This window comes from Papilio polytes, unplaced genomic scaffold (genome assembly GCF_000836215.1).
Source record: "Papilio polytes unplaced genomic scaffold, Ppol_1.0 DF822067.1, whole genome shotgun sequence".
Classification (NCBI taxonomy): Eukaryota; Metazoa; Arthropoda; class Insecta; order Lepidoptera; family Papilionidae; genus Papilio; species Papilio polytes.
The window spans coordinates 9,702,156-9,728,363 of NW_013527137.1; the positions used below are offsets into that span (position 1 = coordinate 9,702,156).

General features: G+C 30.2%; 4 protein-coding genes across 8 annotated transcripts in view; 3 read left to right on the top strand and 1 right to left on the bottom strand.

Moving 5' to 3' along the window:
- The window catches only part of LOC106106941 (F-box/LRR-repeat protein 20), a 7,576-nt gene extending 7,279 nt beyond the window's left edge, over positions 1-297 (top strand). The window contains exon 13 of the mRNA XM_013287600.1: positions 191-297. Within this exon, the coding sequence (XP_013143054.1) occupies positions 191-297 (107 nt within the window). The remainder of the gene's footprint in view (positions 1-190) is intronic.
- A 3,809-nt stretch (positions 298-4,106) lies between these two features.
- On the top strand, positions 4,107-20,105 carry LOC106107316 (protein quiver). Of its 4 annotated transcripts, none has more exons than XM_013288122.1 (6): positions 4,107-4,319; positions 5,583-5,678; positions 9,863-9,922; positions 11,474-11,521; positions 14,207-14,353; positions 14,742-20,105. In XM_013288122.1, the coding sequence occupies exons 2-6, from the start codon at positions 5,654-5,656 to the stop codon at positions 14,945-14,947; spliced, it is 486 nt and encodes a 161-aa protein (XP_013143576.1). In that variant the 5' UTR covers positions 4,107-4,319; positions 5,583-5,653; the 3' UTR covers positions 14,948-20,105. The 4 variants fall into 4 exon arrangements, with proteins under 4 accessions (XP_013143576.1, XP_013143578.1, XP_013143580.1 ...); XM_013288124.1 differs by having other exon boundaries at positions 5,586-5,678; XM_013288126.1 differs by lacking the exon at positions 11,474-11,521.
- Positions 20,106-21,190: 1,085 nt separating this feature from the next.
- Positions 21,191-24,480, bottom strand: LOC106107463. Of its 2 annotated transcripts, none has more exons than XM_013288321.1 (6): positions 24,119-24,480; positions 23,721-23,838; positions 23,316-23,459; positions 21,872-23,065; positions 21,485-21,630; positions 21,191-21,308 (listed from the first exon to the last, which is right to left on the bottom strand). In XM_013288321.1, exons 1-6 carry the CDS (start codon positions 24,255-24,257, stop codon positions 21,265-21,267), a joined length of 1,785 nt encoding a protein of 594 aa, XP_013143775.1. In that variant the 5' UTR covers positions 24,258-24,480; the 3' UTR covers positions 21,191-21,264. The 2 variants fall into 2 exon arrangements, with proteins under 2 accessions (XP_013143775.1, XP_013143776.1); XM_013288322.1 differs by having other exon boundaries at positions 24,123-24,210.
- Positions 24,481-25,192: 712 nt separating this feature from the next.
- LOC106106942 overlaps positions 25,193-26,208 on the top strand; it is a 3,878-nt gene continuing 2,862 nt past the window's right edge. The window contains exons 1-4 of the mRNA XM_013287601.1: positions 25,193-25,531; positions 25,730-25,850; positions 25,950-26,045; positions 26,132-26,203. Coding sequence (XP_013143055.1) covers positions 25,453-25,531; positions 25,730-25,850; positions 25,950-26,045; positions 26,132-26,203 — 368 coding nt within the window. The 5' untranslated portion in view covers positions 25,193-25,452. The remainder of the gene's footprint in view (positions 25,532-25,729; positions 25,851-25,949; positions 26,046-26,131; positions 26,204-26,208) is intronic.

A 26,208-nucleotide genomic window follows, 5' to 3' on the forward strand; every position in this document is an offset into this window, starting at 1 on the left:
CACACAATCCATCCATACTTTCTTCGGTCTTCCTCTACCTTGAAGCCGTCCACATTCACTCTTTACACTTTCTGTCCCTGGAATGTCAAAAAACTTCCATAAGATCCTTATAGCTCTATCATATATGACACGTTATTTATAAAACGAATATTATTTTTGATAAATTAAAAATATTGGTAATTTTTTTTAGATTTCCATCATAAAGTTCATTACAATTTGGACATGGTAACTCACTTCGAGGCTGGTCGTTCGCTGACATCGAAGAATGCCCCACAAAAGTACACGAGTTTATACTAATTTGACGAAAGAAAAATGACGAAGACCATTGACAGCAAGATGAATATTTCAACAATTCTCATAAAAGAGTTCACTCATACAATCTTCTACCAAATTAAAGACACACATAAAAAAATAACACGCTTCAATTCTCTGACTAAGTATATACTAATATATATTAAAAAATGAACATGAGGGTAGTAAAACAAAACTGGCCACACAGCTTGTATGGAAAATAGATCTCTAATGAATGTGTGCCTATTTTTCTATGAAAGAATCTTCAAAACTTGGTATGATGTATTTTATTAACGTAATAATGGCGTTTCAGGTATCTAACCTTAAATATTGGCGGATTTAGATTGTGAGGACTATCCCTTGAGTACTACAAAAACTTAAAAGACGTATTTTTTCCAAACTGTTAAAATAACATACTAAAATTATTGCTTGGCATAATTTTTTTAAAGTCCAAAAAATATCCGGAAGTTTTTTGAAAATCTTGTGGACACCTACAAAAGTAAACCTTAAGTCCTTACCTGGATCCGCTTATCTATTATATTGAAAAAAAAAGTAGTAACTCTGCCACGTGGTATGTTATGTGTTCATATTATTCTCTAGATGTAACTTATATCTAATCGTATCTAACGAACTTTAAATAAAATTTAAATTAAAAAACATACAATAATTCATAAAAATTCCGTCTCATATACAATTAAAAAATTAATGAAAAAAATACGCTTCAATATCAGAATATAATAAAAAGGAAATAGATACTAAATTGTTTTTTAAAAACATTTAACTTTTTTCTTTGTCTAATGTTTCTGATATCAACTAGAATATTTAGGCGTAGTTTAAAAAATATGATGATTCAGGCTTTTGGTTCATTTTTATAGTGAAAGTGGCCCTTAAACTTGTATGACCAAGAAAAGTTAACCATTTGCTGTGATTAAAAAATAATAGATCAAATCGGCAATTATTTTTTATGTGTTACAAAACAATCACAGAAAAACTTACGATACACTTATACTATTATACTGTGCTTTTAATTTTTATGGTTTTTGAGCGCTGATTAGTGAAAATTCTGATCATTTTATTTGTGACGTAAATATAAAAAAAACATGGCCGTCGTATTCCAATGTCAAAAGCATTGTCAGTATCAACCAATCAGAAGGCTGTATTATCGACAGTGGCGCCGCTACTATTTTATAGACAACTTGTTCAATTTATTCTTTAATCTAGAATAAAAAGTTTTTCCACAAATATGTATGTATTGGTGTTTTTCTTGCAGTAATTTGATGTGTCCCATATTAAATGTAAACAAATTTAGCTATTCAGTCATTGTTAATATCTAGTATTCTGAATTATGTAACGTCTTATATCCAAAAGTAATCAATAGTTGTAGATTCGTAGGTAAATCAAATTTACAATCGCCTTAAAATGACGTCAAATATGACAATTTTCTCATCGAGATTTTTTTTTGTTAAAGTACAAAGTTTTTTAGTGAACGCCTTTCCCTTTATTGGTTCGTTTGAAAATTGGATAAAATCATTTTAAGCTGTTTGTGATTTTAAATCGAATTTTGTGTCTGCCATTTTATATTTATTGAAGTTTAATTTAATGCTTACTGTGTAAATGTGAATTTACAATTTGTAGTACTGTTCATTTCGTTTTTAAATAATTTTAGTACAAATGATCGAAAATCGGCTTTACAGGTAACAACTGCTGTTTAATTTCTCATTGTTATTAAAAAATGTTGAAGGTTTACATTATCCATAAAGGATTCCTTTTTTACACAAGTGTAATGTCATTTAATGACAAATATATTATTTCGCCATTACGTAGTAATTCGTCATTAATATAGGTAGAATTATTTCTTTTACAGAAAAATATTTTTTTACCGCTTACCTAGTATCTAACGTAGTGTATAAGTTATTAAGGGTAGTGAATAATTTAGTTCAACTGAAATTGTTACATTGTATCAATATTTGTATGCGACAAGTCTTTTATCCAGGAATTAAAAAAAAACTCTAAAAGTATAGCTTTATTAACACTTTATGGCGGCTCGCAGTTTCGCTTGAGGCAGTACCCAATAATATGAGCATCGTTTTTAGTTTACTACTAAGGCAAACTACGAACTGCTATAAAGTTTGAATCTTGTAATACCATTTTTTTCAACATTCAAGTTTTTAGCAAATATGGTTAGCAAAAAAGATTGTTTTGAATACGTTCGTAATAATTGGAAGGTTTTTGTTTGATAATCAAAGCGCCTAGAAAATTCTATTGGATGAAGACTTGGTATTGATAAAGCCTATCTGATATCATGATTTATTGTCATAGTTGTGTAAGTTAATTACAAATGATTTGTTTTCAAATATGCGCAGTTAAATAAGATATACGTTATTGTCTTGTCTCCACATAGTCGAAACTATGATTTTTGTGAATTTAACTAAATAACAGGAAAATTTCCAATAACCTGCTTATGAAGCATTTTATAATTTAATGTTAACTTTTTAATGTAAATGTAACCATACCTTGATGTCGTTAATTGATTTTCCGAGTTTTTTCAAAAACATTGTATTTCTTTAAAATTAATACGAATAATTAATTTGGATTGATGTTTATACTGACATTTTAATGTATTTGTACTGTAATTCCGCCTTAAGTACAATAAAACAAGCTATAAAATGTATAGCTTTTTTAAATCAGTTGGTACTATCAGTTTTCCCATAACAAAATACTAAGAATTGATGTACTCGAAATCTTTCGAAGTATTTAGAGATATCTAAAGTTTCGAATGGAGACTTATTCTAATATAGTGTATTATTTTGCAAGTATATAAGTACATTACGTATTAAATTGTGCGTACTCACTGTTATCCAATATCATTTTTGATGTAAGTCAAATCAAATATACAATGGTGAAAAATATTTGTTTTAATTCTTCCCACCCCATATAATGTTTTTATCGTAAATTTAATGTTATAGTTAGTCAGAGTTGACAATTGAATAGGAACTTATAATGTATAAAAACCTATACCATTTAAATGGCTCATTAAGCTGGAAGTCAATTCGGTTTCCGTCGACGAAGAGGACAAAGATGCATTCCACAATGCTAAGAACGGTACGTTTAGGTACCCTTTTGGATAATTTCATTATTCAACTAAGAAAAATATTAAATTGTGTAGTATACCTTTAGCGTTGTCGTCAGCAATAATTACCAATTTTGTACAAATGCACAAATAAAACAGAACAAGTCCATTTAATAGACTTTGAATCCTAGATATTTAACAACCAACTTTAAATTACCAGACATTTGTAAAAACGAAAGTTTGCAGTTTTATATTACAAGGCGCTCTCACAAAAGGACTTTGTAATCTTTAATTATACTTGTAGGTATATTTTGTTAAGTTGCTCTGTAGTTTGTGTTGTCTTATAATCCCATGGTTTAAATACACCATCGACAAATTCAACTCATCTCCGCATAGCGGCAGCGTGCAGCCAATAACTGACTTGCAATGTTGCCTGTTCAAACAATTTTGGATTAATTTAGGGAAAATGTCTACCTATATCGGAACAGATTGAGAAGATGAATGAAGTGGAATATTAAAACTTTTTTAATTATACATGTAATCCTTTAATATAGAGAAAATGTTTTCTACCTATTTTTACTTACCTCTACCTATTTTTCATAGAGGTATATAAAACAACGTATTAAAGCATGATTAAAAGAATTGAATGTCCAATAGTGCGAATTTGTTAATATTAAACGGCAAATAATGAAACTGGAACTCTTAACTTTTTATTCGGGTAAGTAAAACCGCAGTGATGTCAACACCGACAGTTTAGGTCGGCTTGGCGTGCGGTTGTCGCCGAATTTCCCGCATAAAATGGAACCGAAGCATTCTAATTTCCGCGAAAATTTATAGAAAAAGAGTTAGAAACAAAATTGCGTAATCATGATTATGTTAGATTTATAACATACGGTGAATTTTTGTGGTGATTATTTTTCTTTCGGATAACCAATGTTGAGTTTATAGATTGACGCTGGTAAGGTTTTGAAATAAAATTACATTTATTTAACATTTATTAGTATATTACGATCTGAATGATACATTTCCGGAGTAATTTTACAATTTTGATATTTTTTTTATAAATTACATACATGTAAAAAGATTTTTACCAACGCGTAACTTCTACCGCACATTATTAATGATTACCGCAGTGGGGAACCCAAATGTTATTATTATGCTGTAAATTTTTCCGGCATCCCTTTGACTACAAAATCAATAATGTCTGCGCATAGCATTGTTCGTAGATACGCTAGCGTATAACGCTTTATTGCCGTGGTCATTTAATGTTATCCTATGCGTAAAATTTACAACTTTTATTACATAAAACATTTAAGTATTAATTTTTTTTATATGATTAAAACATAACCTCAATATAAAACATGCAAAATATTCGCGCCTGTAATTGGTAAAATAAAGTAATTTCTAAATTAAAACATTTTGTTTATATTTACTTAAAATTATTCTTCTTAAAAAATTCTAATGATATGGTAAATATAAAACGTATTTTCATAAACACAAAGTATAAATAGAGACAGATTTGAAGCTCTCGCAATAACTACTAAATCACAGTCATATTTTTTTAATTGTCTGTTACTAGAGATTGTGGTACTACATCGATAGAGTATCGATATATTTTTATTAAAATATTATTTGTGCACTTTTGTGTCATAAATTTGTAAAAATGAATAACGATGCTTTTTATATCATATACATTATTTATAGGCGCATTAGATCTAAAAATCTGATGTGTCGTAAAGAGAAATTTTATTAGTTAAATAACAATTACATATATTTGCTTATCTCTTCAAAAAATGTTTAAAATGAAACTAAACATAAACTCTAATTTTCATTGTACTTTTTGTGCTATTTTGTTTGAGAAGTCTGAAATCTGACCACCGTGTTTATCCGCATTATCATAAAACTAGAAATAAAATCAATTTAGTTTTCGTTACAAGGACAGCGGTCACATAATTTTTGTTACGTTACAGTTGTAGTTATTTTTTACACCAAATTTATATTAAATTTTAGGTATTTTACAAATTATTATATAATTATCAAGTAAAAGTTATAACTTTCAGTTTAAAATGGTATGTAACGCTTGTATTAACGTTGACATTGCCTAAATATAAAAAAAAAAAACAACTGTTCTTTTTTTGAATTCTACGTGAATTGCTCGTGCATTATAAACGACTAGTCAATGTGTATGTAATGTTTTGATTTACATATTAATAATGTGAAGCAGTCATGGCTATGCAGTCGAGCTGAGGTCGGACGGCGCTAGCGGTGGTCAGATCGGTGAAGCTGCGAAAGATGCGCTGGATATTCCCCGTCCCAGGTAACCTTTTTTATTAATTCTTACATTTAATTGTGAATCTACAAACTTTATATCCGTTGAGATTAAAATTAATAAAAAAGGGCAAATAACATCAACTTTTTTATTCAAGTTTTTTTTTAATACGTCTTATCTCTAATTAACGTTGGTAACATTACGTAACTTTTTAGTTATTTTATTTATAGAAGTCATGGTTATGGTTACTGCGAAAAGCCGTCAGCATGGACTATTTATGTGACTTTTACGTTCGCGCACTATAAAATAAATTAGGATTACGAAGTTTTTACGAGATTACCAATAATAATTTGTTTAACTATTATTTTATGGAATTGAAATATGATTCTTAGTAAATGTTAGATATTTTATAGAACAAATACAAAAAATAGTGTTTTAATATGAGAATAAAAATATATCGACATGCATTAAATGCAGCACTATGCGTGTTCCACTTTTTGTTAGCCATTTATAAAAACGTTACGTTACTATTAACGACCAGTGATGCGACCGCGTACAAAAATTAAAAATAGAATATCACAGAAAGTTTGAATAGTAAGCATATTCAAATAAATATATCTGTTTAATTCAAATATTTACACTTTAAATTTATGAATTTAATGGAATGTACAGGAAATTCCGTATGCTATACCGTTGTGCGCATCATAACCTCAACATATGAATGTCTAAGTTTTTTTAAAAAAAAAAACATTAAAAGTGTGTTTTTTAAATACAATTTAAGCGAAGGATGCTACCATCATAAATGTACGAAACCATTTCCAGTACAATTTGGTTCAGTTAATTCGTTAATAGATTCGTTTTAGTCGCATATAACCAATTTCAAAGTAAATAAACATTTCAATTCAACGTAATTCTATTCTTTCCAACGAAACAACTTCGTTCCTTTCATCTGTTTCAAATTAATTTAGTTCATTTTTTAGCACCCGACTTGTGTGATATAATTCCGGCGTTAAAACGTTTTAAAAATGCATTTGAATCACTGTGTAGTCAAAATATTCATTTTACTTACATTTTATTATACGCGGTTTCGTTTACTTTAGCGTAATTGACGATTCTCTGCACTATATAACTAGTGTTACTAATCTTACTAATATTATAAATGCAAAAGTTTAGTTGGATGTATGCATTGATGATGTAACTTAAAACACCTGGCCGGCTCTCGATGAAGATATTCATAGAGGTAGAGGATAGTCTGGAAGAACACATAGGCTACATTTTTTTTAAATCCACGCGGACTGTGTCGCGGGCGAAAGCTAGTATGTTATAAATGCGAAAGTTTAGACGTATGTTGGAGTTTGCAGTCTAAACTGCTATTTGGATCTCGAATACGAATTGAGTACCTCATTCTTTTGAGATGTTGGTCAAAAACGGTATAAATTCATCTTTAAACTATGAAAGCACAAGTGCTTTGATATTCGTTGAAATGACTCAGTAATGGTACGCTAAAAGCACGATTTAAATTTAGATTTATGATGCTTAAACTGTATTCACATCACCTTTGTGCAATATTAGATTGCATATTCAGTAATTATGTCTTTGTGGTCGAAATTAACCATAATTCACAAACAATCGGGAGATATAATAATATATTCAATTCGTAATCACGAGTAAAATACAAATGTTTCTCGTTTAGTATTGACATTATTTAATGGTTTTTTAATTATAATTAATTTTCAATCATGCTAATATTACAAATGCGAAAGTTTAAATGGATACAAACTTAACATGGATGTTTGTTAAAGTTTGCAGCCTAAATTGCTGAACGGATCTTGACGAAATTTAGCATGACTGTAGAGCATAGTCTGGAGGAACACATAGGCTATTTGCTTTTGTTTTTTTTTAATTCCACGCGGACGTCGCGGGCAAAAGCTAATTAAACTTACAGCATCTATTACCCGATTCCTAAGTTACTTTATTGCTGTGAAATATGATTTCAATTATAAAATGCATGTGTCTCTACTTATTCAACGTGAATGTGAGGTATGCCAATATGTTTTAATACAAAATCCGACAGTGTAAACCCACCCATAACTGTCCTGTCTGAAACGGAAATAATACTAGGAAATATTACCAGTGCGGTGCCGCACCGGCTGTAGCAATACATCGCTTTGAAAAATGTCTGACGCATTGCTGTGAACATTTTAACGTCCTCGTTTGTATTGCAGTGACCAGATTGAGAGATTGCAATTAGAGTTTACGATCTCACTGAAATAATTTATAATAAAATTTTGAGTAAAATATCATTTGGCGGTGATTCAATAAGTAAATAATAGGGTATCATGCCAAGGACGTAATACATTTTCAAGCATTAGAAAATTTACTGCCAAATTATGCTTGTAATAAAACTGCTTTTTTTTTACTGGAACAATAAGAGGTATATGTTTTTATAAAAGTTTTTCGTCAATGGAAATCCAATGATGGTGTTTGTGGTGTCACGAGTCGGACGTCAGTAAAGACGTTACTGTCGCGTGAGATCGTGTGGGTTAAGTTAATAGACTCTATTTTTAACTATCCCAGATACAAGGTACGCTGTCTATAGTCCAGTTTTTAATTTATTTTTGGAATAAATGTTTTGATAAAATGATACAAAACGTGGTACAACATTTTATCGTCACGTATACAGTTATTGTTATTTTATGTTTTTGTTATGATTGAAAATAATATCAAAGTTTTATTTAGTCATGAAGATGTTTTTGTTCTAACAAGGCATACGAATGACGTCTTTTCAGTGTTCTCATGAGTCTTTCTATTCATTTTTCTGGCTTCTAGAGGCCCACTGTTTTACAAGAATGTATGACCGCATTGTTTTGTACAATCAACTCTTATATTAAATAGTAGAACTGGCCTAAAAGATTGTTTTGTGACCAAAATAGACTCGTGTTAGTACAAATTAGCGTTAAAATATTCAAATATAACTACCTTTTGTAAAAGAATCATGTCATAAAACAATGCATAAAATCAAACAGACGTATATGAAATAACGAAAGATTTAGCGACGTAGAATGTTCAATCATTATGTTGCGCGGCACGCGAAAGCAGTTAGGGTTGTACTGACACTCGGAAAACCGACTTATCGATACAGTAGCAATTGCTGACTTATATCGATAAAACATTGTTTTCTGTCAACATGGTAGGATACAACAGAATCCCCAATCGCTACTCAGTTTTGTTATGCTAAATGACTTATTTAAAATAATAATAAATAATTTATAAACTGTAGGGAAAAAATATATTCAACCAATACAAGTCAACCAAAAAACACCGCTGACTATAAGCAAAACTCTCAGCATTTAAGCAGATTTTTCCGATTGTTTTATTTAATTTTTTCTTTGTTATCGATGTTATTCTTTAGGAACGTTACTAGACGTGGCATTGCATGATAAGGTTTAATTATATTTTGCATATTAAATATATACAGAACGAGTTACTGATCTCGACCTCGTGATAACCTCATAGTTTTCCATACATAATTAATTTTTTTAACTAATAAATCCCATAGTAAACGTTTTGCATCACTATTTAATAGCTTACTACTACTGTGTATTTTTTACTTTTTATGTTTTCTATTTGGTTTTTCCTACTAGGTACATACGATTTTTTTTGTATTATAGTATATTATTTAGGCGTTGGACATCTAACATGGTTACTCAGTATTGTCTATACTAACGATTTTACTATTTTTTTTTCATTTTCATGGCACGCTATTAAGTAGTAAAGTTAAAATACAACCTTTCATAATAATGCAGTGAATATATTAAGTTGAAACAAGGTCTTTGGGCGAGGGTCAAACAAAAATGTCGTAGTTAAACAGTGAATAGGCTGGTATTTACGTGGCCCACGACACACAAATGAGCTTTTGATTATGCCGTCGCATGCAGTGCAGCCAGGGGCGTATTTTTGTCGTGTACCTTCTACTTTTTGCTTTGTTATTACATTTACTTCATATACTGTGTTATTTCAACATTTTATCTTTATAGAATAATACATGTTTCATTTTTAAACAAACAGCCTGCGACGTGACTAACTTTAGAGTCAATTTTAAAGAGTAATTTTTAGCAGCTTTAAGTCCACGTACAGCACGGTGTTTAAACTATGGTTGATAATAGAAGATAGGTGTTTAACTCTTTATAATTGCTGAATTATTAATATGCACACTTTGAATGTCTTTTCAGTTCTTCTGATGTCCTGGTTTGGAGTGGACCAAGTAAAAGCAAACTCGTGCATCAGAACTGGTAACAAATAAAACTAACTAAACTACAGTCGTATTATGTGAACGTTAAATAGATGTCCTAATGTTATCTAGATTTCTTATACATTGAGTTTGTGGATACAAAAACATCGATAAAAACAATCTCGTGCAAATCACGTCACTTTATGGACAATGTTTTGAAAACAAACTAATAAAGCCCTATCTTATCTCTTATTGGGTCGTTTAAATTATAATCTCTGCAATTATATTACTGTTTTGTTGTATAAGTTGTCTTATATTTTAATTTTTACCTTCAGTACTGTCATACATAGTTTTAAGGTGCGTTTTTATTTTCGTAACCATAGTTAAAATAGTAATTTATAATGCATTAGTCTATGTAGACTATAGTTTAAATGCATTATAATTTAGTTTAAGGTTTAGATAGTGAAAATGTACCTTAAAATTTATCAATTCATCGAAACGTTGTCCATAGAGTTAATAATTTTTAGAGCTGTTAAAATTTTAAAAAGATGTCGTAATCACATTCTCAATGTTTCCACTTTTGAGTGTCCACAGGAATGTATGTTGCAAATGTTAAGTGGAATGGGTAATTTCATTGCATGCCTGAATTTTACGATGTAAAATTTTATTCCAAATTGAAATATACTAAGAAACACTTAACAGACATAACTTATTAGATAACACTTTAGGTGCTCCTGTGAATAACTATACATTTATTTTGATGAAACAAAATTTCGCATTTCCTTTCTTCCACAAATGTATTATAACATACTGTTATTTTTATATACGGATAACGAAAATAGTGAAAATATAATGTGAACTAATTAGTACCGCTCTTTATCTTTTATGACTTTTTTACACTTCAGTGTTATAGGTATTTTATAATTAAAGCTTTTTAGAGAAAAAAAAGAAGCCACAAGATTGGTCCGAGATGTTAAGATATTTAAAATATGATGATTAATTTGCTTCCATCACTTTATGATGATTAATTTTAGTAGATTCCTTATGTTATATCAGTATATCCGTGGTTTAAGCACTTGACTTGTAATCTACAAGTCTTGGGTTCGAATCCCGCCAAAGTGATTTTTCGAATTTTCATATGTACATAATTTACCCGACGTTTCTACGGTGAATGTATACATCGTGATGCAACCTGCACATATCGGCGAAGAAATTCAAAGATATGTGTAAAGTCGACCCACACGCAGAGGGCCAGCGAGGTTGACTATGGCCTAGTCACCCTAAATTAGGGTATTTTCCGAGCCTCTCTGTGGGGAGTGAGCTGGTGATGATGACTTATGTTACGCTAGAGTTATCTTTTCTTGGTTTCAACTATTAATTAGCAGTATGTTTTAATACGTTTCCATTAATTTGATTGCCAAGTTCTATATAAATAATTGCATATTATTTTGCCCAGTCTACGGTGAAACCTAAAGACTATAGAGTTATTCACAGGATAATAGCTATTAAAAACTCTTTGATGTTTGAGAGTGTTCGTTCATTGTGTAGTTAAATGTTGTTTTGTTTTCTGCTATTATTTTTCTTTATAACTAATTGAAGCATGGATTTTCAGCATTATGGGCACTATCTCTCAGCCCCCTTGTTCAGGCGAAATGCCAAAGTAAGTACTCGTTGATTATCGTAAGGAAACTTATGTTTTAATATATCCACAAATGGCTCTAAGCTTTAAAGAGAACAGTTTGTTTTATATCGAGGCTAAAGAATTTCTATGCTATACACATTACCATAAGCTTTGATAATCGTATGCTTTGCTGTAAAATATTTACACAAATGTGTAATTAATGGCAATACTAAAGTATTGTTTTTTAAACATCTCTTTGATTCGTCCTTTGAACTTTTTAAAATTGATTTAAACTTTGAAATAAAGATAATTACCGCGAAGCTGTCAATTTTTTATTAGCTAACGTTGTTGAAGGGGTAGACTGGGTTTTATTTTTTACAAACAAGTGTTTTTTTGTTTTACTTTTTAATATGACTTAATATTTACAGGTAAGAAAATGTGCTGAAACTGTACAGTGTATTTTTACAAGCGTCTTATTGTGTATAAAGAAAATTGCTTTCATTAGAATATTTTCATTTTTATTTGTAAATTTTATTATTACAATTGTATACAATAACACACTTCAACTTACATAATACACTTTCGGTCGTATACTGCAACGACATTTGAAATAGATAAAAAAAATTAAATCACATTATATTAAATTACAAGGTCTCTAAAGTAATAATTTAAAGTGTATCAGTTTATTAGTGTTCGTTTCAGTATCCGGCCGATATACATTTATAATACGTAATTGATGTTTCGGTGTGTACTGCTAAAGGTTGGTTGTTAGTTCTTGTACCCGAGATTGTGTTATAAATGCTTACGCTTTTATTGTGACTAAAGGTTTTGTAAAAAAACATTAATTATTTAATTAAATATGGTTGGTTACTGATTTTATGTTGAGACAGTTTTCTCACTTTTATAGATAGAAGTTTATATTCATTTTAAATGATTAATTTTGTGTTTAGTTAATTATAATCTGGGTAGATGTCTATTTATTTAGAATACATCGCCTTGATTAGATGTAATTTTCAAAGCAGGTGCTATTTGTAGCACTTATAGTTATAGAATATTTTGCATTTGTTATATTTCAGTGCTTTTGTATAATAATTAGTCAATTATTTTAATGCTATTAGACTTAAATCTTCAATATTCTCTACGGCAATATACTCAAACGACATTTAAATTTGTAATATTAAAATTTCACTAAAAATGTAAGAAGCGAAGTGTTTAAAATTCATTTTAGTCACTGTTACATTTTAATTAAAAAAAATGTAAAACACCGTTTGCGAACATTCAAATCGTACGTTCGTTTTCAATCCAATACTATAGTAAATATGTTTTCATTTAAAGTCAGTAGAAAAACTGCAATAACATAAATGAAGGCCGAAAAGTTTCTTTGCTTCTTTTCCGTTCAATGTTTTTTTATACCGGCTTTTAGCTGCACGATGTATTCTATGCGCTATTTTTTTGGATATAGGTAAGTTAAAGTCGGATATATACTTTATGCGGAAAATAAATAGAAGAATATATTTGATTATAAAGAACAAAAGGGGCAAAATTCAGGGGAATATGACTATATTTCAGGTCTGAAAAAGACGCATATGTAACTATGCGACAAAATATACATACATACACACTATCATGCGTCGCCAAAAGAGTACTCGAAAAACTAAATATAACTAAAAATAAATTAACTTCAAATAAGATTATATAACGAGCCAAATATGGCAGCTGTCCCCAGACCTAGTCTAGGCTGGCAATGCCTGTACACTATCCAATTACATTATTGAAATAAGTAGAGTATGCTCCAGGTGCTAGATATTTTACCATCGGACGTTCAAACACGGCCGGAATCCACCCTTTGTAGTTGATATACCGCAGTTCTAGTGATATTTGAATCATCGTTCCTTGTACACATTGCAAGGGATTGGAACAAGTTGTGTCAGTTTGCTCGTCCAAATAAGATGTGGGAATCTTCAAAAGAAAAATGCACAGCCATTTATTAAGCTAGTGCGTACCATCTTTGGACTGCATCATCACTTTCTTCAGGTGGGATCGTGGTCAGCTAAGAACATAAAAAAGGACACTACGATAGGACTAAGACTTCCCAGTATTCTCAGTAGTTGAATAATCAGATTTGAGTACGTTTTTGTTAGTTTTTTTAATGCTCTGTTTTGTTTCTATTTTCCAACTAATTTGATAACTATAAATAAAATTGCAATTTTATGATTTGCTTTCTTTTCTTATGTAAGTTGGCAATGTTTCAATATTGCTTTCCACAAGGTAAAATATGACGCAAACGAGAATCGCATTAATGGTGTGACAGAAGCCTATTTAGTGCACGCAAATAGACTTCATGTCTCCGAGAACAGACTATCTTTGTGTAAGGTTTACTTGTATGATTTCACGTATTAAAAATCTTAAGGTTCTAGCGTAATAACGTGTTGATAAAAAGTACCTAATACACGTAGATTTTTTTTGTAATTCTCATCTTTATAAACGTAGAGGCGGCGTAAAAGAATTAAAAATAAATGGAATCATTAAACGTTATAATCTATTTACTTTTGTTTATACTCTAATCATTTTTCTGTTTTTGACAGTTTTATAGGTAGGTAATTTAATAAGAATTGTAGACTAATCACGGAACATCTTCTAAAGTATCTTATTATGTAAAAAAAAAGTACACTCCAGTGAAATATATGGGCAGAGTATAATATAAAAATGTGCGTCTGTCCGCAGCGCGGTCGATATACTGCTACGAGTGCGACAGTTGGACGGACTCGAGGTGCAAGGACCCATTCAACTACACCGCATTGCCGCGCGACCAGCCGCCCCTGCAGACCTGTAACGGCTGCTGCGTCAAGATGGTTCGCTACTCCAAGAGTCGTGAGTATCAACATTCAACCTCTTAAAATTTAAGTAACAATTATATCACTCTTAAAGCTACTTAGTTTCGTTTGATTTGATCTAAGCTTTCTCCCTATTCTAACCTCATTTTTATCTTATCGTGTTTATAGTTTTAAAAGATCTAAGACATTTTTATTCATCCGTATTTTATAGTCAACTAGCTGTTGCTCGCGACTTCGTCCACGTAACTATTAAAGCTTATGTTACTCTGCGATATCATAGCCTTTTAATAGTGAAAGAATTTTTAAAATCGGCCCTGGTTTTTGATTTCTTTAAATACATACAAAAATCTAAAAATACAAATCTTTTCTCTTTAAAATATTAGTATAGATATGAAGTCTCTGACTTTTGTTTTTTTTTCTTCCAGCATACGAAGTGGTGAGACGAACGTGCACATCACAATTACAAATAAATCTATTCATGGTGGACCACGTTTGTATGATGGAAAGTACAGGCACTGGTCACATGTGTTTCTGCGAGGAGGACATGTGCAATGCGGCGCCGACTGTCGACGTCGACGCCACGCTGCCGCTGCTCGCACTAACCCTGCTAGCATGTGCATGTTGCAGGTGAAGTAGGACGGTAGTGATGGCCGGTTGTTGTCACCGATCGATCTGCGATACCCCATATTGTTGACGATCGATTTTATTCGAATCGATACGATCATACAATCGAACCGCGGAATGCGGGGGTTGACTTTATTATATACTTTTGAATCGATGTCGATAAATACTTGCGTATATCGATCGACTGACTCAACAAGGCGTTACCTTACTAGCTTAGATTTAATTACATTCTTCGTCCAATAGTAGATGTAGATTTAGCATTGAAGTGCTTAGTTTTCACAGATTATTAATTGAATTTCAACCATGCATTTTTGAATTCGGAGAGTTTACATTTGGATAAGGTTATTATGAGGATCGAAACAATATTTTTTTTATTGAAATGTAATTTGAGTTTCTATTAAGTTTCGAATACAAAATAGTATTCATTTGTTTTGACCTTTTGAAATTTCTTCCAAAAATTGAATATGCACTTTTTTAAATCTTCCAGCTATTATGCGTTTTGAATATGCTTTAGATAAGGTTTTTATAAATTAAAAAAAAAAATAACCTATAACAACGATTTGAGTGTGAAAACTAATCGCTTGAATTATTCATCTAAGAATTCGTGATTGACAAAATTGTCCTAAATATGAAACAAAAAAAAAGCTAATCAAAATGGATGATATTAATAATAGACACTAGCTAGAATGTACAATTAAATTTAAATTCGATTTAGCTTGTAAATAGGATGCAATTTAACATTACATTATTATATTAAAAAGAATTTTCTCCACGAAGCCTTTGCGTCATAATTGTTTGAGTCAATCATAGACTAACAGAATTGCTCATAGATGCACTCTTACGAATAGAAGTTGGGCACTTAGATAGAAAGAATACGAAATGAAAACTAGCGAGAACTGCCGAGTAACATAGAAAGGAAAATTAGGTATTAGTAACAAGATATATCGGTTGAAAACCGTATTTAAAGATTGTTTGGCGAATATTACTAAGTTTAAAATAGATTTTAATGAACCATTTTTATAAAATGCAAATTTAACAATAATTTGTTTATAGAGAATGGTTTAACTAAATAATTCGTTTATTATAAATTTGTGATATAGTTTATTCGTTGATTATTGTTGTAGATAGTATAAATTTATATTTAATTTCATTGCGTCGTTAAAATCAAAACTAACAATAACGTACAAAATATATTATTACGTAACAAACGTTTTCAATGAAAAATTAACGCTTATAAAGACAAATTATGAATTTCATAGCAATAGTTTTAAAACATTTGAAATACGTAGAGAGCATTAATCCAAAGTGCAAAGATGAAATTTCTTATGACATAAATGTAATGATAAATATGTTATAAAATATAAATAATAATGAACTTAAACATTGAAATTGCTGCAACATGTGGTAAGACTGGTAAATGTATTAGTTCCGCTAGATTTGCAACTTTCAATACTGCCACAAATTGTCAACTAGAACCCAACTAACTCGTGAGCAAGCGATAGACCAAATTGAAAATCAACTTGACTTATTTTTCGTGATATTTGTCATAAAAATACAGTCAATAATGAAATATTTACAAAATTAATCCAGAATTATTTGCAATTACTAGAGAAAAATTCAATTCCTGTAGATTTTTATAACGCCGTGTGCACATTGCCTTAATATTTTCAAAGTTAACGTTATTAATCATAATAGTGTTTATAGAGAAAACGAAATGCCTTAAATTGGTGTTAATTTAAATCAATCAACAAAAATAATAGACCAATAGCGGTATTAAACAATAACAAGTCTTTTGTTATGCTTTTGAGCATTATTCTAGATATAATAAGCCAATGAAGACAACTTATAATTATTGTGTGTATAAACATCTGTGTGCGTCTACTCTATGATGTAACCGCGGATTTCCACTGTAGATAAAAATAACGGCATTTCATTCGTTCCTAACTATTCTGGAATAAAATATATTGTTTCGGCAGTGGAAAAAACTATTACATATATTTATACACATTTCAATTACAGATGTTTTAAGTATAGGGGTGACCCAAATGATATCGAAAGTGCAGTTAGGTTATGCGTCAATAGATGTAAGTGTATTAAATGATGCTAGATATTAGAGTTTGCGTAAAAGTGACCTCGTAAATTTAATTATTTAATAGGAAAGTTGACACCAAATAATATTAAAATATTTAATAATATAGTACGATTAATTTTAAATATAATCAGATTTTTATTTCAATTCGAAGGTTAGTGGGCGGGAAACTTTGACAAAATGTGAGTTTTGCACATTTGTTACTTTTTGGTACAGATAAAATATCTGGAACATTAGTTTTAGTTATTATTTTTTAATCGCTGTTGTAATGAAATACAACGTGCAATATATTAAGACGTTTATATAAAATGTAATTTTATAAAAAAAAATAAGAAAATCACAAATATTAGTAGGTATAAAACAATTTCTTCGCGTGAAAGTTCAATAATCTTATAGTCTTCGATTTGAAATAAGTGTATAGTTAATAAATCTAAAAACTATTCGTGTTTCGCTAGATTTTCTTTCGATTAACATAAATAATTACTATTAAAACGTTCAGATTCAAATGTGTATTTTTCTTTACGAAGCAAAGGATAATTTACATTAAATTATTATTGTACTATAATATTAATTTCCTTCTTTAATGTAATATTTAAATCATACCATCACTCATTGCATGTATTTAATGGAACTTTTAAAGTGGTTTAAGCCTAGCATGCTAGCTAAAGCACTGTTGAGCCAGACACTCAGCTTACGTCACTAAGGAATGGCGGAATGCAAAAAATACATGGAATTCGAGATAGATGTTGAAATATTAAAAATAATTTCGGTTGACATAAAGATGTGAGATCTATGCCAGTGTGGATGTATGAATAAATGACCTTTGTCTTTTAGAGATTCAATATTTGACATTTAAAAATGGCGCGCTTCTGGCAAAGAGTATAAAACTAAAGATACACATTTCCATTTGCATCTGGCATAGATTCGACGTCCGTGTACACCTTTTATAGCTTTGTTTTACTGTTTATGATAGCTAACTTGAATTGTAAAATTATAACTAGAATTTATAACTGATGCTGTTAATACTACATATAGTTAAGAATGAATAACTTTTTATCTTATCGCTTTAATTTTAATCTACGATTATTTAGTACTATTGTAAAATGCAACTGTGTTGAAGTATATTTTTATTTTAAATAGATTTCAAATATTCATTTTAAATTATTTAAATACAATAACTATAATATTATGACATCATGCCTTACTTAAAATAAATATTAAAAGATATATTTCAACACTTTAGTTAAGCACTAAGTAATGATGAATTTCCTTCACTTTTCTAATAACATATCACGCATATTTAGAAGGGATATAGTTCTGGTATTGGGTATGATCAATTAGTGATAGTTTACATATCTGATAAAACTCTCTCACAGATTAACGATGGCTTTCCCTTATCACCTCAATTAAATTTAATTGGTGACTAAGCGAGGCCTTTAGTGTAGCTTATTCTATAACAGACTTACAAATAAACGCGGTATAAAGTTAAACTTAGGAATAAACTGAGTATAAGCATATATTAGCACAAATTTTGCTTCTATTTAGTTTATTCCGAAGTTCAACTTTATACCGCGATTATTTGTAAAGTTGTTAATCTATACTGAAGGACCATTTTAGTGACCATTGAATAACTACGAGTGCAGTACAAACTTGTTTCCAGAATATTCTTCTATTTATGAAATAACGAATAAATGCGAATAGGGGTAGAATACACCTATTTAGTTGCAAAAAAACGACTGAATGTGCTGATTTACAGCGAATACAAATTATATACGAGTGATATTTTATAATTTTCAATATAACAAATTTATATTTTTAATAGTTAATTATTATTTTATTTATTCACGTTTTGATGGCAACCCAATACCTTTGAGCATGTACCTGTTACACGATACAAATTATATAATAATAAATTTGGATAAAACGATTCATTAATATGGTTAGTGAGTAAAAATCGCGTACTAGATATAGGTAAAGTTAATATAGATATATGTTAATTTTATATGTTGATATGTGATTATCGCATTAAGTTTGCGGGCGCCCTAATCGTTTTATCCAAAGTCTTTAATGTACTAACTTGCACCTTTATTCTAACAAGCATTTATCGCTTAGTTGATTGATTTTGAACAATCTAACTTCCAGTTGAGTCGACATTCCGTCTGCGATCCGTCAATGAATTAGCAACGAACATATTTCACCATAGCTAGCCAATAACGATTTTTTTTATTTCGACGCTTTTTTTTTAGAGAATTGGCGCCAAAATAATTTCTGACCGAGTTCTGAATCTGACACTTGAAGTCAACTGTTTTTTATTTTTATTTATAGAATAAATTATTTTTTTATCTTTATCTTATTTCACTATAGTTATATTATTTATTCATTATTTACTGGATCAAATGTTTTTTTTGTTGATAGATATTGGCTTAGAATGGAGGTGGTGCGTTGCTAATTAAATGACGCAATAACGCAGATTATATATGTGGTCTGTCTGTGGATTTTTTCTTCATGTCATTCGTGGTCCAGTACCTATCTTCAGCCATCACGTCCTTTATGTTTTTGTACTGCAGCCAATTGTATTGACACATATTGTCATCTCTTACGTTTCCTTTGAATGGACGGAGACAACGTGTGTCAATACAGTTACTGCAGTAGAAACATACGTTTGACTTAATGTACTCATATTTCTATTGTATTATCTTGCTCGTAAGTATCACTTAATTATGTATTTAAAATTATAAATATGTATAGAACTGCGGTACAATAAATATGAAATTTCTATTTGATGCTTTAATATTCGTAAGTCCATAACAATAATTGTTATTTAAATTTTATTTAACATTAATGTGGGTTTTTTAATTACGAAATTTTCATGTAAATGTATCGTTCCGTACGATGAATAAAGACACATTTTTTATTCGTTGTAGGGGATATCATTTAATGTTTTCGACAGTGAAAACCAATGTTTAAAACATAAATATAAGAAATGTTTTACATCCATGTTCCCATTTTGTTGTAAGCAAAATGTATCAAAGCATATAAATATTGTAGACTAACATAAAATTACGAATTTTTGTTTTTTGTACGTTACAATATTTATTTTTATGTTACTTTCATGTTGATTATACTAATTTTGTCATTTAATGAAATATGTATTAATGTAGTTTTATTTTGTTTGTGATTTGTGAAAATATTTATTATAAATTGTAAAATAAAATGTAATCCGGAACTGTCCTATAAAATTGACATTACATATATGGCAACACTAAAGTGCATAATTATCACAGCTGTTTTAAAATAAAATGCTAACTTTTGCAGACAATAAAAATGAGCAATAAAACCTAGTTATTTCGAAGTCTGAAACTTAAGGCGACAAATTGTTAGCTTCCAGTTATTGTCCGCAGTTATATCTTTTTAATATCCTCTCGCTGAATAGTTTGGGTAGCCTGACAAATTTTTCAACTATAAAAGTGCCATAATTATAGAAATATTGTTATAAATTTGACTATTATTTTAACCTCTTGAATTATTAAGAAAGGCAGAACAAAGTCCATATAACCCCATGTCGACAAATCCATATTATTATTTATTTAATATGCTTGTTCTGTGTTTCTAGTAAAGTGACAAAAAACCTATTTCCCTCCTTACCAACTCCATTGCTCCTTGTCTTATCACGTATATAAAAAGGGTAATTCAAATTATAGTTGGTATAAAATTATAACTGTATTCATATGATAAAACCAAATTGTATTGATAAGAGTTTAAATCAGCTATTCTTAAAGCGGTCTAGTTGGATCTACTGCGGACCACAAGAGACCCATCATAGATCTACTGGGAACAAGATTGGAGAGCCACGATTTTGAAAGGAGAGCAAACCTTCCCCCACCCAATAAAATGGGTGCGCCGAAAACAGTAAAATTTGAATAGGGTCACAAGGAATATGTTAGGGAGATTCTGGTATAAGAAACAAATTTGTTATTCTGAAAGAGTTTTTATAACATACTTGTGTTTATTTCATTTTTCATTACGATAAAATAAATTAAAACCATTTTGACATATTCACAACATAATTAATAGTATCTTAAATAATATCAAACAATTATAATGGATTAGGCAATTATTAATAGTATTTTTAAAATTACATTTATATAATAAACTTTGATCAAATATATAGCTGAATTATAAATATTTACAAAATCTATCACAGAAATTATTTACATGCTAAGTATTACTTATTGCTATAAACCAGTTGTGGCTTTCCTCAGTCTCTCTTGAATATCTCCTAAAATAAAAATTACCAACATAATTTTTTAAGAAACATACATTAAAGTATACATTGATTAATAAGTACAAAAAGGTAGTTTTTGGGAGCATTTTTTTAGATATCGTTTATCAAAATAATCACTCGTTTACTTATAACAGTATAAACCAAAATGTACATCTATTGAAAATACTTACTTAAATCATCAGCTATTGGACACTTTCTTAAGTGTTCTGTTATTATAAGTTTTAGTTCTGCTTTCTCCGCTGTCAGTATTTTATTTTTCTCTCTTAACAATCTATTTTCCTCACTTTGCTGCTTCATTGATTCTCTTAAACGTATTCTGCAAAAAAAAATTTGATCTCATTATACTATAAGTAAAGCAAAAACTTGGTACCATTGCAAGTATGAATGTGATATTATACAGTAAAAGTTGAGAAGAAAAAGGTATTAAAACATAAGTTATGGTTAAATCTGACCAATGGTATGCCACTATTTTTATATATTTTTTATTTCCAAACAAAGTCGCTTAAATCAGCTATAAAATATGGAAATGTCAATAATTACTAATAATATAAACATACCTATATCGTTTTGAAGCCGCGCTTCTATTTTCTAAATACTGTTGAGAAGGTGAACGTCTCCTTGTTTGAGCAACATTATTATTGTCTACTACAATACAATCCTCATCAAAAGGTTTTCTCGGTGATTTTGTTGGTTCTTTGCTAATAGGTAACTTATTTGTTTCACTTTTGTTTGTATCTATTAATTTTACTTCATCATCTTTTATTGATTTTCTTTTAACTGCTTTATAATTATCACTTTTCTTTAGTTTAACTGTGTCAATCGGAACTAAAGATATATTTGGTAAGGTTGGTTGAATTATAGTATTCGGTGGGCTTACTATAGTTACTGGTATAAGAGTTGCTGTTGTTAATGGCAATATATTTTGTACTAAATGAGCATTCTGTATACTCGTCATTCTTTGAAAATTCGGAATCTTAGCCTCCTGTTTATCTTTCACTTTATTTGTTAAAACCTTTTTTAACTTTTCTCTTGTATCTTCCTTTACTGTTTTTTCATTTTGTGCATCATCTTCGATTGCTTTCATTCGTACTTGTTTGCCATTGGGAAGTTTTATTATTACTTCATAATCATTATCTTTTGAATCTTTCATTTCTTTACTATTGATAATATTTTTAATGTTATTATCTAGTTTTTCTGCTTGTATATTATTTTTATTTAACGCATTATCATAGTTTCTTTTTAGAGTTTTAAGTAGATGTTCTTTTTCTCTGTCAACTGCTTCATTATGGGAAACATCAGAAGTGAAACTATCAACTACAAAATCTAAAGACCTTTGACTCATTATAGGAGGTACTTTCCCTTGAGGTACTTGTAATTTATTAGTGTCCGTAAGCAGTACATCATTTGTCACAACATTAGCATCCTTAATAACTGAATCCGAATAAGAAATCATTGTTACTGGTACTTGTGCATTTTTAGCATTTTCAATATTAACAATATTATCTTTTCTAATTTCAACATTACTATGAATTTTTATAATATTATTTGTGTACGAAACTGTTTCGTTTAAACCATCTTTGTTTCTCGCAGTCTCTTCATGTCGTACTATAGATACATCATCGGTTGTAGTCACTCTGTCTAATAGATCCTGTTTACCAACTACCCTACTAATGGTTGTCACTTCATTTGTCAGTTTTGATATTGTGGTAGTTTCATACTCTTTAACAGCACCAGACTCATCACTGGATGACCTAAATTTAAGTTTAAAAATTCAATCTTAGCAAGAACTTTATCTCATCTACGTTTATCCTGTACACAAAATATATGCTTTCACTTCTTTTCAATATGCACCATAAATGGTAATTACTTGGGGTATACAAAGTAATTGAACTAAATGAATTGAATAATTTAAATTCAATTAATTTGCAGCTTCAAATTATTCACATAACCTTAATATTGTGTTTTACAAAGGGGTGTTAAAAATTAAATAACATTTCTTACCTGCTTATTGTAATATTTCTTTGATTATTTGTGGTACTGAATAGTGCGCAATCTCCAGGGTCTATGTGGGGAAACACCAGATGCGGTGTATGGAGAACATCATCTGATGAACTACCACCATTAACACCCTCCAGTGATAGATGCCTGAATTAAAAATAACTCAATAAATATGTGTCATCATAACCAGCAACTATAACTGTCATTCACAACTTTTTATTTGATAAAAGGGATGTATTTCTTTTAGTTTGCTAACTTAATATATCAACCAACAAGATATCTAATCTGCAAAATTATATTACTATAGCTTGCTAGCATCCTTTTAAGCAATTTTCTATATCCTTGTTGGTTGTAAATACATACAGAAACAACCGATAATATTAAGTTAGTTGTTCTTGTAAGACTTACTTTGTTTCCATAGCCCTTTTGAAGCCTTCATCAAATGGGTTGACATTTTGCAAATCTTGAAACAGTCCCACTTCTTCACAATTCCTAATAAACCGAGTGGGTGTTGGGGTCTGATCAGCTGGAACAATAAGTGATAAACCATGTAGAGTCAAAAACATGAAAAAATAGGTTAATCATTTGCAGAAAACATTGGTGTTATTAATTTAATATGTAGTAGATATGTAAAAATCAATTTAATTCTGGATTTTAAGCATAATACATGATAATTTTTGCATTTCATTATCCAGTTGGCATATTATAACAAGCCACAGATTGTTAGAGCATATATGACTCTGTAAGTGTAACTACAGCTGGAAATTCTCCCAATAATATCTCCAGAAGTAAATTAAATAATGTACCAACAAAAGCAGCTTTTTGTTCCAAGCCAAGTTGCAACACCATGTCATGTTTCTTAGTGTGGACATGGAGATGATCTTCATTGGTAAACGTCATTCCACAATCAGGTATAGTACACGCAAAAGGCTTTTCAGGTTCCATTTCACTTTACTTTTAAATAAAATCTTAATTATAAGCATTAAGCGGTGAAACAAAATTATGATAACGATTTTCACACGGAATTTTAGTCACAGAATTTCTATCATATCACATTTGTTACGACAATAATTGATATCTCTCCAATTGAAATAGATAATACTTAAAAAATTTAAAATAATTGGAATACACAATAAAACAATTGTTTAATTGCAGATTACAATGACGGCCAGAGGTACTTGACATTTTGTTTTGACATTGACAATCATACTTTTAAAGTTATTTGGCAAAGGTATAGTAAAACTATTTTTAATAAAATGTCTGAAAAATCTGAAAATTAATAGTTGTAATTGACTATGGAAAAAAAAGTTGCAAAACTTATGCTCAATACATTTCTCTTAGACCTTTTGTCTCTATACAATAATATTTTAGCAGAATTGTGGTGCAGTGTTATTTGGTTATTGGGTGATATTTCGTTATACCAACGTAACATTAACACAATTTGACTAAAACGTATTATACTTACTGTACTTTTCAATTTACTTAAAATATTTTAAAATCACTGTTAAATCAAAAAAACACAAGAAGCAGAGCTCTATCAGAGAATCTAGTAGGTTTTATTGGTGAAAGAAACTAACGCAAAAACGCCGGATACATGAACTTCATTGTTTAGTAAACAAAGATATTTTAATGGTTTACACGATATGAAGTACAGTCGCGATACAATGAGAAAGAAAAAATTTTTGGGCTTTCATCTGCGTCTTTATAACCACAGTAGAATATCTTAGATGCAACTTAGAATATTGCGCCTAAACGATATGGTACGACATAGGAAAAAATGCCTAAAAGATCGCGTTGGATCAAATCGTTTTACCTCGCGTTGCATTTTCGTATATAACAGCTTAGATGTGGTTTATACCGTGTTTAGACTTCAATATAAGAAGCACACGACATACACGTGACTGTACTTTCACAACACGTACAAAAACTTTGCATTGCCATACTCATGTGTGTTTTTTTGTTTATTTTTTGTCATTCATGCACGACACGTTCTTTTTTTTAATGTACAGGTTTACTGTACTTTGATTTCAGTGCCTATGATTCCTAAGAATCTGTGGCTCATTTGCAATTTGTGAATAAACGCATAAAGTTTAGTATGTCGACTTAAGTAAATGTATTTTTATATCGTAGACTATTCAGGATGTTAGTATTCAAATTATTTATATGTTTAATGGTCAGTGTGTATGCCGGTCCAGCTACTGAAAGTTTTAAAAATCAATGTAAGTGCTATCCTCACAAGAGATTTTACAAAACAGATTGTGAACAATTCCAAACAGACATATGAATTTTTAAAAGCCTAAACATTTATATTAATTGAACAGGATATATTTAATAAATTTGCGTTTGCACCCTCACTGGGACATCAGATTAGGAAAGTTTTAAAAACTCCGTTCTTTGTTCGTTTTTAAACTGACTAGATTGTACTGATCCGCGTACTATGAAGAGACACACGGCGTATACGGAGTGGGCGGACGCCTACTCTTGCACGAGACACCGTTGCCAACCTGGCGGGAGAAATCTGGCTATATACACTGTCGGGTAAGTTACTTAAATGCTACCTACACTGATAAAAATAAACAATAATTTTTCATATAACCAAGGCTTAATTCAATGGGTTATATTTGATCGATGTTACAGATGCAAGCGTGTAGAGCCACCTGAGTCAGCAATCGAATGCGAGGAGGTCGTCGAAGATACCAACATGCAGTTCCCATATTGTTGTCCACGACTACGGTAAAAATAAAACATTCATTTGCATAAGGAAAAAGATTGTCTTCTAAGCCATCCATTATCGTGTCTTATGAATCAACTATTTCCAGATGCTTAGTGGTCGTCCGTGGCGAGGTGTGGACACGCGTGTTGGGTCAGCCCTGGGAAACGCTACCCGCCGCGCCCT